Source organism: Scleropages formosus, chromosome 6 (assembly GCF_900964775.1).
Source record: "Scleropages formosus chromosome 6, fSclFor1.1, whole genome shotgun sequence".
Classification (NCBI taxonomy): domain Eukaryota; kingdom Metazoa; phylum Chordata; class Actinopteri; order Osteoglossiformes; family Osteoglossidae; genus Scleropages; species Scleropages formosus.
In genome coordinates, this window is record NC_041811.1 from 9,186,063 (window position 1) to 9,198,997 (window position 12,935).

Below are 12,935 nucleotides of genomic sequence, written 5' to 3' on the forward strand. Positions count from 1 at the left end.
TTTTGCAGGATATGTTACAGGAGAAATGCAGGCTAACCACAAAGAGTAATAAAATGTAGCGCTCATGGATGCTGCAGCAAGGTCTTTCTTGGGTCTTGAACTCAAAATCCTTTGGGTCCTTTAACAGCTGTGTCATCTGTTACCAAACATCTTTATTGAAGAGGAACTGAAAACTTCATAAACGACAGAATGAAAATGACGGCAGGAACGGTGTTCGGGGAGAGCTCCAGCTTAGCCGAAAGCAGCTCTTACCCATAGGCCATTTTGACCATTTCCATTTTCTTCCGGCACTCTCTCCTAGGCCAAGGCTAACCTGAGTTGTACGCTGAGCGGGAAGAAGGGGAAAAGGGAGAAGGAGCCAAGGGTCTCCACAGAGTGGAGCAACCAAGTTATAACTGTATTATAACATGAGTACGCAACATACAGAACTAGCTGTTTTATGTGTTGTTCTTTATGTGTTACAGCTATAATTCTGGATTACCTTCGGTAACCTTGTTAGCACTCGAACCTTGTTCAATGCCCTGTGTCACTTTGGTGACAAAATCGCACTATAAAACGAAGTTGAAGAGAATGCAAAATCTTTTTCTTAGTATAACCCGCCTCTACTGCTTCAGCCGCCCTTCTCAGTATGGGCGATACATGTGCGTTTACCTCAGGTTTCACCACAGACTGAATGTGAAACGATCACACCCTGGGGGGGGGGGCTGTTAACACTGCTTTTTAGTAACTGGTTGACGAAAAGGCCCGAAGAGCTAGGCATGTTGCTGCTCCGCTTCTCCTCTACAGGCTCAGGTGAGTGACTGACACACGTCCTCCTGTCTCATGGATTACTTTACACTCCCCTTGCACGCTACCAGGCATTCTACACACCACGCAGAGCTCCGGCTCTAGGTCACCGGAGTTCAGCACCCTGGAGAGGGACCCGCCCGCGCAGGTCTGAGGCGCGAGCGGGGCGCGTGACCCCGGAGATTCGCGCGCACCCTACTTGGTCACGCCCTCTGCGCGCGCACGACCACGAGCAGCGCATTAACCCGAGAATCGCTTCTGAGCGATGATTCCGAGCGCTGTTTAAACTCTTCGGAAACAACATTTGGGTCACGCGGATACAATCTAAACCGACATGAAATCAGATGAATCGCATGTCGTACGGGAGAAAATCTTTAGGCGTGGAGGTATATTAAAAATTATTGTACCAGCTGGCAATTAAAACCATATTGTAACTGTACAACTTTAAATTTCCGGAGCTGGAATAAGTGTTACGACGAATTTCATGATAGCGTGTTCACGTTCAACGGTCCAGGGCGAAGGTTCTGACATTTGTTGAACCAGGTTTCCGACACACTTTGTACAGAAGTACAGTCTGTTTGAAAATGAATCTGAATGCTCTGCGAGGAAGGTGTAACAGCCTTTCCATATTAACTGCTCGGATTAAAAGGGATATGTAAGACATATATCGGGGGAAATGTATATATGTGGCAAAACAAGGTTATTAAGAAAAAACACTCGTCGTTTTTCCAACGTTTTTGTTTGTTATGAGTGAAATAAGGCAGCTATCTATCTACAATTTATCAGCGGGTGGTTGTGTTGCTCATCCATCCATCCATCCATCCATCCATCCATCTATTCATTCATTCGTATCATGGGTACATGAGGGTAAAGCCGAAACGCCTATCGCAAATCGCCCCCAGGCCACCTATCTCCCTCCAGATACTACAGCCTGTGTGCCAGAAAACGAGCCGAGCCTCGACGGCTGAACATCTTCCAAGCTCTTCCCTCCAATCCAGTTCACCATTTTTGCAGCCATACAAAACTAGAGCCCGACAGGCGCACTTAACGCTTCTGCTCAACCTCTCCCTTGTGTTCAATGGGAAAACAAACAGATCTTTCAGGTGTCAACTTTTTCACGGAATCGCTTTCAGGCGTCATTTCATGGTCTCGGATATGACCGATAAACGTGTAGCTACATGTTTATGTTTGCTAATACTTCATCTGTGTAACAACGGAAAGCTTACAGTACACCTAGTCGTGTATTGTATACTGGTTTATACAGTGATATGTGACGAACTGTACTCAAGAATCATCTTTTTCCATCCAAATCTCTCGTTCTGTTGATCTAACACACTTTTTGTATCGTTCTCGGAGCTGTAAGCGTCTGCTAAATTAATTAATGTAAATGTAGTGAATTCATTTCGTTACACGTGTGTTACTTCAGGGTTCTGAGGAATAATTTTAAAAGTTAGGGTGATGATTTGCAGTCACGTCCCTATTTCGAATCTTACTCTTGCTATAGTACCCTTGATCAATGTACTTACCCTGAATCGACACAGTAAAAGTTGCCCAGCCGTATAAATGGGTAAATCACTGCAGAGTTAGTCATCTAAACAATAGGACATTGTAAGTCTCATTGTTATGTGTTAGATCAAGGTATATATATATATATACACACACACACACACACACACACACACACACACACTTACATACATACATAGAAAAAAAAGTTCTGATCATTATTACACAATTACGTACAAACAGTGTCAAAGGATATGGCCACTCGGTGATTCTTTTGGCGTATTTCCGTATCACATTGTCTTCGCTAAAGATAAAGAGGGAGCGATTGACAGTGAAGCAGTTCTGTTTGACAGGTATAGGGTTGTATATGGCCATCGTCCTGGCTCGCTGGGCCATCGACTGCTTGTACATCCTCTGGCCGCCTGGGGGACCACCCTGGCGGGCAGCTCCTCTCCCGGAGCCCCCCGGACCACCGCCTCCATATCGTGTGGGGAGATCATCTCCGAAACGAGCCATTCTAGATAGGTATAGATCCAGGAGAGAAGAGCCAAAACGACATCAGATATGAGAGGCCGGAGGAGAAGAAGCATCACACCAAAGCCAATGATCCCGGATTACAGTTTCACGATGATGTAAGTCTTTCCTTCTTTTTGAATGAAAACAAAATTCATCAAGAAATTTCAAAGAGAGTGAATCAATGGGTATTTCTTCGAAAAAAAATGTCTTTTCCTTTCCGTCCATCCAGTCCCCATCTTCCAGAGGAAAAAAAGGGCAGAAACGGAAAGTTTAGTCTGAAATGTCACTGAATCACTGCAACGTGCGTTCAAGACATTAACCGCAGGCTCATTTTTAGGGGTTTCGTGTTCGGTTATGAAACCCCAAACAGCACGTTTTACTCAGAAACAGTGTCACCAAAAAGAAATCATTCTGAGCTCTCGGGTTTTTAAACGTTGTCATACAAAGAACACATAATCCACTTCCGAACGCTGGGTTATCAATATTTAAATGTATTTTTGTCTTCTTGCTTTTCTTTTCCTCTGCCTCCGAAGACACAAAGTAAAAGCTGAATTAAGATTCCCACGTGCTCCGACTTGTTACATATCAAACAACTAAAAAAACAAACACAGAGAAACACTCGCAAAGCAGAAGATCTCCTCCGAGTGAGCGTGTCGTTGATGACCAGGGATGTCTCGGAGCTCCTCTCATTTATGAAGCCATGTGATGACTGCGATGACAACACGCCTGTGGAGACTCCACCTGTACCGTAATCTCCAGCGCTGAGCGAAGGAGGAAACACCGCGATCAATCGGAGCGCAGCTCAACACACTGACACTGTGTGCGTTATCCGCGCTACCTCAATGGAAAAACCTCTACGTCATTTTTACTTCGGAAAATACTTCATTCGTGCGTGTTCGTCTTCATCATCTTCTTTTTCTGTTATTATTACTATTATTATTGCCGTTGTCCTATTTCATTCTCTTAGGGTGAAAGTGCTCAGTAACATTTGTAGTTTTTTTTTCTTTTTGTTGCATAGCATAGTTGCCCATAATATCATTTGATTTCGTGTCGCACTAAAAGAACATGTTTCCTACACATAATCATTACTGTAAATTACGCATACACACAAAAGACTGATTCCGCCCGTGTGAACAAACAAAAACCTTTTTGGTGGTGGTGTCGTTTCCCAGACGTGCAAACATGGAAAGGCGTGCCGTAGAGATAATAAAGGCGCTGAAGAGAAAGGCTACCAGATAGATCTGGAAATTCTCCGGTCTTCGCTGGGGGAAAAGCGCAACTGAACCGAGAGCGGAGTGACTCAACGTCTCCAAAGGGCACTATAAATAGCCTGTTTGGAACCTTCACATCCGAAAGTGAGGTCAATGGGATCTCCATGTCCTCTCCAATTCTTTGCAGATGGTCCCACCATACGACGCTAATGCTGTCCGAAAAGTGCTGTGTATAAAGAAAGCACGTATATATCGAGTGTTTCCCAGTTACAGATATTGGAAAACGTGTTTAATCGGAACTGATGTGACTTCACGCCTTTTCAGTCCTTACATGCACAATTTATTGAGGTTCTCGTATTTTATAGAGGGCGTATTCGACACTATCAGCTTGATTAAGTTTTAAAGATCCTTGAAAAACTGAAAAAAAAAACGAGGGAATGTAGAAAGTTGGGTCGTACGCGGTATACTAAGTAAGTGGACACTTCTGTGTGCCTGGCTTGCAGACAAACCGATGGATGCTCCGTGGCGTGGAAGCAGACAGGTGAGATGAAAAGCCCCCTGCTAAAATCTCTACAGTACCTACTACACTTTCCATCCCTTATCTTTGTCATTATATACAGATGTAATAATAAGTAACAGTTGGTGTATTTGAGTAAATTTTGGATACTGTACGTGCATTATGGTAGCACAAACGTAGGAGAATGCAACACACACCTGTTCTCTCGTTGCTGTAAAAACACTTACAGTCCTGTGCACAGTCACAGGCTGTACTGTAAATATTATATGTACCTCTAATACCCACCAAACTTCTGCTTTTCTTCAAAAACACCATCCTTGGAGTATAAATCATCATTTAAAAATAAATTTTAATAATGACGACAATAAATTACTTATTTAAGTCTTTCATTTCCGAGCTAAAATGTATCCCTCTGTCTTTTATCCCGAGGGCATAAAATGACAAAGCATATCTCAAACAACGTATGCCAAGGCGCTCAAGCGAGAAATTCTGCGTTTGTCAGAAACATACCCCATTGTTATTTTGCATGTTCTTCATAAACACGGAGACTTGAATGATGTTTCCATCTGATCGGCTCCCCTACTTTCCTCTACATGGTTGCTATTCACAGTTGTATAGTTTATTTAACATTGAGAGCCAGTGTCTGGAAAATAATGACTGGCACTTAATTATTTTTAATAGTTTTAAACCTCAAGCCCAAAGAAGTCCCAACAGCATTACTTTGGAAGAGCAGATTGAAGCAATCAGGTAAGATGGTCATGGCTATATCACTAATTCTACTGTACAGGGTGAGATTACACACTAGTATGTGAGCTACAGCTTTGTCCTCATGGTGGAAATCTCAGGGACGATCATGAGCACCCCATAAAACGCAGATAGTTACATTTATTCATTTAGCAGATGCTTTTCTCCAGAGCAACTTGCAATGATTCATAAATACTATTTACCTGACACTTTCATAGGAGATGACCTATAATTCCAGATGCATTAAACTGCCTGCAGCCATTCATCCATCTACAGATAAAAGAAATGTAACACACATGCAATTTAGAGTCACCACTTCACCTGAAATAGGTATCCGTGATTTGTGGGAGGAAACCCCTGCAAACATGGGGAGAACATGCTAATTCCACACAGAATGGTCAGGGATTAGGTGCTGTGAAGCAGCCGAGCTATCCACTGCACTGCCATGCCCCTCTGAAATATGTTTATCATCAATCACATAGCTGACTACGGAGCATTGTAGTGACCTCATGACAAAAACATGAACTATTTAAATGCTGTTTTGTTAAATGTACAGCAAACTTCATCTTTGTTAAGGACAAAAAAATTTGTCCAGAAAATTTTTTTTGGCAGACTTGGACATGGATTTGTCTTCATGGACTTAACCACTTCTTTTCAATGCTCATATAGACATTTTTAAGTCCCAGTAACTTGCCTAGCTGTGAATGAAGTTACATAGCCTCTCCAAGCTATCAGTTGCATATAACCAGCCGAAGTAAAAGCTACATAAATCACTTAGGGTATAGCATATTACTAGTGCTGACGTGGACCAATGTGGCCACCTTCAGCAGTGCAGGATGCTTTCATTAATTCCTACAGTTCCCCAAGATGAATGTATTTCAGGTTTTAAATTCACCACAAAGAACAGGTGCATATCCCAGTAGCCACTTCTCCTAAATTCCCAAGGCCAGAATCACCTTACATTGTTATTTCTTTTTTTTAAAGGGCAACATCAGTCTGAGTTTACTCTGGACATGTCTGACAATATTAGACAGCAATGCAGCCATCCTAGACTACTATTTAATATCAGGCATGACACAGCAAGGAAGCTTAAAACATATATGGCAAAGAGAACAGCAGAGAATATTTGAATACGTCAGCTGTCTGTCATGTCTAGGTGAAGGTCAAATCTGTTGTTATATTAAGGATGATCAAACTGGAACATTTGTGTTGAGAGAAAGAAGGGCAAAACTAATGGACATGACTCCCTGGGAGCAGACATCAGCAGCATCACACCAATCCCAGTCTTGCAAGTCAAAATATGCAGGAGGCCACTATTGCCTGGGCAAGCTAGCAGCTTTCTGAAACAACAAGTCATCTTGTGGCTTGGATTCAAATGCAGGACAAAAAAGGGACATTGAAACTTGTAAAAATGATGGAGATGGAGCACACAGCACAGTCAAGGAGGAGAGCAACAGACTTACATAATCTTATCTCACCCAAGTTTTCATTCACGCAGAACATCCAGACCTCTGGGACCTTTGGAGAGCATGGTACACCTAGGCCCTGCACTTTCTACACAGCAGGATCTCAATGAGAATACTTGTGGCTACCTGCCCTGAAGCTATTTGTCTGTGCTAAGCGCAACACCAGCTTATTTGACTAATTAGCTCACCTCTTGAACCACAGCAGATGGTATTCTGCATGACTGGATGGAATACCCAAATATACCAAAGACTGAGGACCCTTATGTGTTAGGATACATACAAATGTGATGTCAACAAAAGGCTTACAACATGCTGTTGCAGCTCTCCTATGATTATGTAAAATAGTTATATCATTAACATCTTCCTCCCTCAGCTGTTAATTTTTATCTGCTTTTCTGCCAAAGCTTTGGTTTTGTTTCACTAAAACAATTTTAGGGTATATTTTAGTACAGGTAGTCCTCAACTTTACAACACATGCAACGAATGACCATCCAGACATATGACTGCCATCCCATCAACCTTATCATGTATTTTTCGAGTTTTGTTTGGTCATAATCCTGAAAGGTGACAGCTCTATCTGCTGTGAGATAACATCAGCTGATTGTGCTGCCATCATACACTACATTTCTTATTGTTTTGGAGGGCTGACCGCTGAAATTTGCTTTTCACCCCATGTTGAGTTTGATTCATTTGATTTGGTAGAGATACAGACTTTTTGGGTGGATTAAGATGGGACCTGATGGTTAAGTGTTTTTATAAGTATTTTAATGTTGGAATAGATACCATTTCTCTACCTATCACTGGCTGTTCTTACATTTAATTTAGATGTAGGCAGCAGAGGATGGACTATTCACAGAAATACTACAGGAGAAGCACAGCTCACAAGATAGGCACAGACCTGTAGAAACAAGATGCAAGAAATTTTCTGTCTCCTTCACACATGGTTCTCCTCCCACTGTGTTTTTAGTGAGTGACCTTATAGAGCAGAGGTCATCTCTTAAGCAAGAGTTCATGCAAGCCTTGGTAGTAAACCATGGTTTGATCTGCAGCAGACAACCCCATTAAGCCATACAGATGCTATTGCTATAAAATATTTTGTATGACTCAGTTGGGTATAGAATCAATAACATTACCATTAAAAGGGGTATTACAAAGCTACAAATCTGGTTTGCTTATTTTCAGCTTAGAAGACACATCATTTCAACAGAACTTACAATTTTATCATTTATAACTGTGGGTGGTGTTCAATTAAAATCCACGACAAGTACGTTCTTCGAGGTGCATCTCCCATTCCGCTTGTAGTTGTCATCCGATTCCTTAACCACTGCAGCACCTGGTGTCCACTCTGGATATCTGCTTAGCAGCTAAGGCCATGGCATCTTGACCCATGCCCTTCCCAGAAGGACTGACAACACTTGTCCCCCAACTCCCCTACTCTTCTTGCCTGCTGTATCAAATCACACTTGGAAATGGTAAAATGGCATTTTCACAACTCATACACAGAAACTACTCTTTTCAAGCAGGGTCGCAGCAAGCCAGAGCCTAACCTGGCAGCACAGGGTGCAAGGCCGGAGGGGGAGGGGACACACCCAGGACAGGACACCAGTCCATCACAAGGCACCCCAAGCAGGACTTGAACCCCAGACCCATGAGAGAGCAGGCACAGGCCAAACTCGCTGCGCCATCGCACCCCCATCATTTTAACAGCTGATGTACAGAACTACACAGAAATGTCTTCAAGAACTCATGTTTGGAAAATCATTTAGATCTTACCAACTTACCAGTTCCCACAAAAACAAAACTGCAGTGAAACACGTTATTTGAAACCGATGATCGTGACAAGCATAGAAGGAAAAACCTACTGTTGATGAAACGTCACTGCTATTGTTTGCATAATTATGTTCAGGGTACATTGAGTTTTAAAAAAAAATTTAAAAAAAAAAAAAACAAAATTCAACATAGGCATTTGAGTGTGCTTTCACTCCCCCTACAGGCTATGAGGGTGTATTGCAGCTAACTAAATCATTGATTTTAAAGAAGTTACATTTACATTACATCCATTTATTTAGCAGACGCTTCTCTCCAAAGCGACTTCCAATGAATGTTAAAAATACAGTTAAATACGTGGAATACGTGTCGATTTGAACCGAGCTGAGGCGGTTTCGTGAGACAACGGATTTTTTTTTTTTTCTGAAAATAGTGAGATGTGAAATGTGCCGCTGCTGTGAATTTCTGCAACTTTATTCCAAAGACTTACTTTTCTTTTTCAACTGACAATGGCTGTCAAACTTGTTCGACACTTAGTAGTTGTACTTTTTTGTGTTCTCAACACATTTCCTAAGAGGCGCACTCAAAAAAACACCTTTTTTTCCTGAAACATTAATAAAAAGTGTATCCTCTAATACAATAGAACGAGAATTATTAGGCAACTTTACTTGAAAGGAAAGTATTCGTTAGAAAAATTTTGAAATTAAACTATTTCGCCAGCATTTGAGGGAGACCTCACCTGCTGGTCCAGGGCCGCGCAGCGCCTGCAAGGTCCGCTTGGAGCGCCTCGTGCGCGTCCACGAGATCGCACGCGCCGCCCCTTTTCGCGCCCTCCAGCTCGGTGGAAACGGCGCCTGGCACGCGGCTTCCAATCGGGCGGGAAAACTGCTTGCCGTCGCGCGCGGCTGCTCGCTGCTCGGCGAGGCGCTCGAGTTTGATCACCGCGCTGTAGAAATGCGGCGTCTCCTCCTCCACGTCCTCTTCCTCATCCACCGCCTCTTTCTCGTCCTTCTGCTTCCAGCGAGGCCGGGCTGCCGCAGAGAGCCCGTCGGTGTCGGAGCCGTTTCCCGCCGCAGGGCTCCGGGGTCCGTTCCTGTCCGGCCTCACGGAGCTCTGGGACCAGGAGTTGTACTCGGCGCCCAGCGTCAGCATCTTCCAGCTGGTGAAAGTGGCCGTGCGGATGGCTGTTGGGTTTCAGGGAGTCAAATGGTTGTTTCATTGAACTAAAGTTAACATTTAAGTAACTTTTTATTCACCTTACTGTTGGCTAGCGGAGTAGGCCGCCATCTCAACAATCTGCAGGCGCCATCTTGAGCTGCTGAACCTCCCCTCATGTCTGACATGGTTGGGATTGTCATTTCCCACAGGTAAATGGTGCTGTTTCTACATTTTAATTGCCAGTTTAATGTCCAGGTAAGCAGGAGCTGCGTTATGGAACTGGACTCTCCCAACACCCGGCCTTAGAAAGGCCCAAAAGGTATCATCCATAGTGCGTCAAGTCAGCCAAGCCCAAGCACCACACCTGCTTCTATAACATCATTCTCGGCACTTTCAGATCTAAATAATGACACATAGATGGCAAATTTTTAAAATATTTAGTGTTGCAGGTCCTGTTGAAGAACCTTAGCACATTTCCTCAATAAAAAGATGCAACCTGCATAATATTTGTAGGATCCGTCCCTACCTCACAACTGACTCTGCCCAACTACTTGTCCAGGTCATGGTGACTTCCCATCTGGACTACTGCAACTCTCTCCTGTGTGGCCTTCCTGCTACTGCCATCAAACCTCTGCAGCTTCTACAAAATGCTGCTGCACGAGTTGCGTTTGATTTGCCGAAGCGTTCCCACGTATCTCCTCTACTCGTCTCTCTGCGCTGGCTTCCTATAACTGCGTGAATCAAATTCAAGACCTTGGTTATTATCTAGAAATGGATCAACAGAACTGCTCCCAGATATTTACAAGACTTGATCAACCGCTACACCCCAACAAGACCGCTACGCTCTTTTACATCTACCTACTTGGTGGTCCCACACACAAAAGGTAAAGCACGGAGGTTTTCATTTCAGACTCCGTTATGGTGCAATGACCTTCCCCTCTCACTCAGAACTGCAGAAACTCTTGTCTACATTCAAGAAGGGTCTGAAAACTCCCCTTTTCCGGACCCATTTCGCCCAAGATCTCTCCAGCTCACGTACGGTGTAAATGTTCGCGCACCGTAAGTTCACGAGCATCCCCAGATAAGCCTTTATTCAGCCGCTACTCCGCCATTGTATATGATTGCTTGTCTGTCTTATAATTTTTAAAAAATTGGTGGGGGATGTCAGGATTTGTCTGTCCTATGTTTTGTGCACCTACTTGAACGATGAACATCGGTGCAGCAAGCTGAGGGTAGCAAACTAGGTTTACTTGAGAGTCACATGTCTGCAGCTATGCCTCTTTCTCTTAATGTAATGCATAAATTGTACTTTTGCTGAGGTGTATGTCGCTTTGGACAAAAGCGTCTGCTAAATGAATAAATGTAAATATAAAAAAGTCTTGGCAGCAGCCCACTTGCCATAGTGTGAGCGTATATCTTGTTTTACAACTGCCTTAGTCAAACACATACTTGGTAGGATTTATGGAGAGGACACAACGAAGCCAATACTCATGTTTATTAAAATCACATTTCTTAAATGTCACAAAACACCTTTCAACAGCAGTGTTGCTCATGGGATTTGAAGCTAGTACTTTGCCTTCAAAATACTGTTTCATGCATTACCGATGGGTAGGCAGTATTTGACAAACCAGCGTACTCAAGGTTTCTCCAAATCATCTAAAAATATATTTCCAAGCCTGGATGATGAGATCTTTATCTTACCGTATATAACAGCGGATCGTCTTTCCACCCATTTTGAATATTGCTTTGCTGTTCTGTTCATCTTGGATCCTGTGGATGGGGACCAGAAGAATCTGACCACGTTTCAGTGCCTGAGCACGACCATCTATCCTGAGCTGCCTAGATTGTTCCACACAGTGCAGCCATAAGCAGTGTAGGTTACGCGGTCAGGGGAGGCCTCTATGAACTCAGTGCGTGGAATGCGGAAAGGCTATTTCCTGTTAGCCTTTAAAAACCTTTTATCTTTTTAAAGGGTTTCAGTTCCATCAACCCCCTTTGCAGCCCCTCCACCCTGTAAAAATGTTTTCTCTCATTCAATTGCAAACTTCTGCAGTAATCAGGAAGGGAACAATCACCATACAGTTTATAAGAACTAAAAGCAGCCAAGATGCAATCAGCAGGCTTGCTTTGCTTCATTTCCTTAAGAAAAAAATCATACTGAGCTTCTACATGCAGAAAATTACATTTTTTTTTATTTTTAAACGAGGAAATAACTGAAAACAAGTATCCATTTGAATCTCAGAATAGAGGACATGGGTAGTGAAGCAAGACATTGTGCTTCACCCAACTGGGACGCTTGTCTCTAATGTCAAAACAAAAAGTAGCTAATGGGGCTGTCTTATTACGGGACTGCAATCCTGAAGTGGTCAAAATGAAAGCGCAAAATATTACCACTTCCTGGTCCTGTAGCTGCTTACTGGCATATGTTTACCTAAATCAGTTTTCATGTCCAAAATATCCTGCTCAGCTCCCATTTAATCTTTGTCACCTTTGCATGAGAATTCTCAAATTTACTGTATAAATAAATCTGATTATAAGTAGAACCTGAGATCAACCTTTGAGCTCATTAGCCTCGGAAATTCACATTGCGAAAATGATATGGTTTCAGTCTTCTCCGCGCTGTCTGGTGCTTGAGGCGATGGCAAGGGGACTTCTCCTTGACTTTGTCTGCTATCTTGAGAGTCAGTCCTTTACTCTTCAGCTTCATCTCGACTGTTCTACGCCAGGACTCTTTGGGTCTCCCCTGGTTTTTCTTCCCCTGGGTCGTCCAGCGTAGTGCTATTCTAGGTAAAGAGCTGGGTGGCATGTGGCAAACACGTCCCAACCATCTCAATCAGCGCACTTGAAGCGTCTCTGCTGTGGTGCGCATCCCTGTCCTGTTCCTGAGGTCTTCATTGGAGATGGTGCTTGGCCAGAAGATCTTGAAGATATGCTACAGGCACTTGGTCTGGAATACCTCAAGTTTCCACTCAACGCCAGCAGTGGTCTTCCAGCACTTTGATGCATACAGGAGGGTGCTGAGAACGTTGCTCTTGAAGATTCTAATCTTTGCGTGGACGCTGAGGCCGATGGATCTCCAGATGGGCTTAAACATGGCAAAGGCTTGGTAAGAATTAAACAAAAATTGATAAGAATTAAACTTCTTATAGTTGGCGATAACTGATCCTGATTCTATTTTTTCATTATCACTGGGTCCTTTAAATTTTTTTAGTTGGTTTTTGGCACATGAATATTTTGTTGCTTGAGTCAGTGGTCCCATTCACA

The 12,935-nt window shown here is 43.2% G+C and overlaps 1 protein-coding gene across 1 annotated transcript in view; it reads right to left on the reverse strand.

Moving 5' to 3' along the window:
* Positions 1 to 11,526, reverse strand: part of LOC114910698 (voltage-dependent P/Q-type calcium channel subunit alpha-1A-like) — a 52,081-nt gene extending 40,555 nt beyond the window's left edge. Inside the window, exons 1-3 of the mRNA XM_029252843.1 lie at positions 11,373 to 11,526; positions 9,253 to 9,697; positions 2,530 to 2,809 (exon numbers count right to left, since the gene is read on the reverse strand). Coding sequence (XP_029108676.1) covers positions 2,530 to 2,809; positions 9,253 to 9,697; positions 11,373 to 11,433 — 786 coding nt within the window. The 5' untranslated portion in view covers positions 11,434 to 11,526. The remainder of the gene's footprint in view (positions 1 to 2,529; positions 2,810 to 9,252; positions 9,698 to 11,372) is intronic.
* Between the last annotated feature and the right edge of the window lie 1,409 nt (positions 11,527 to 12,935).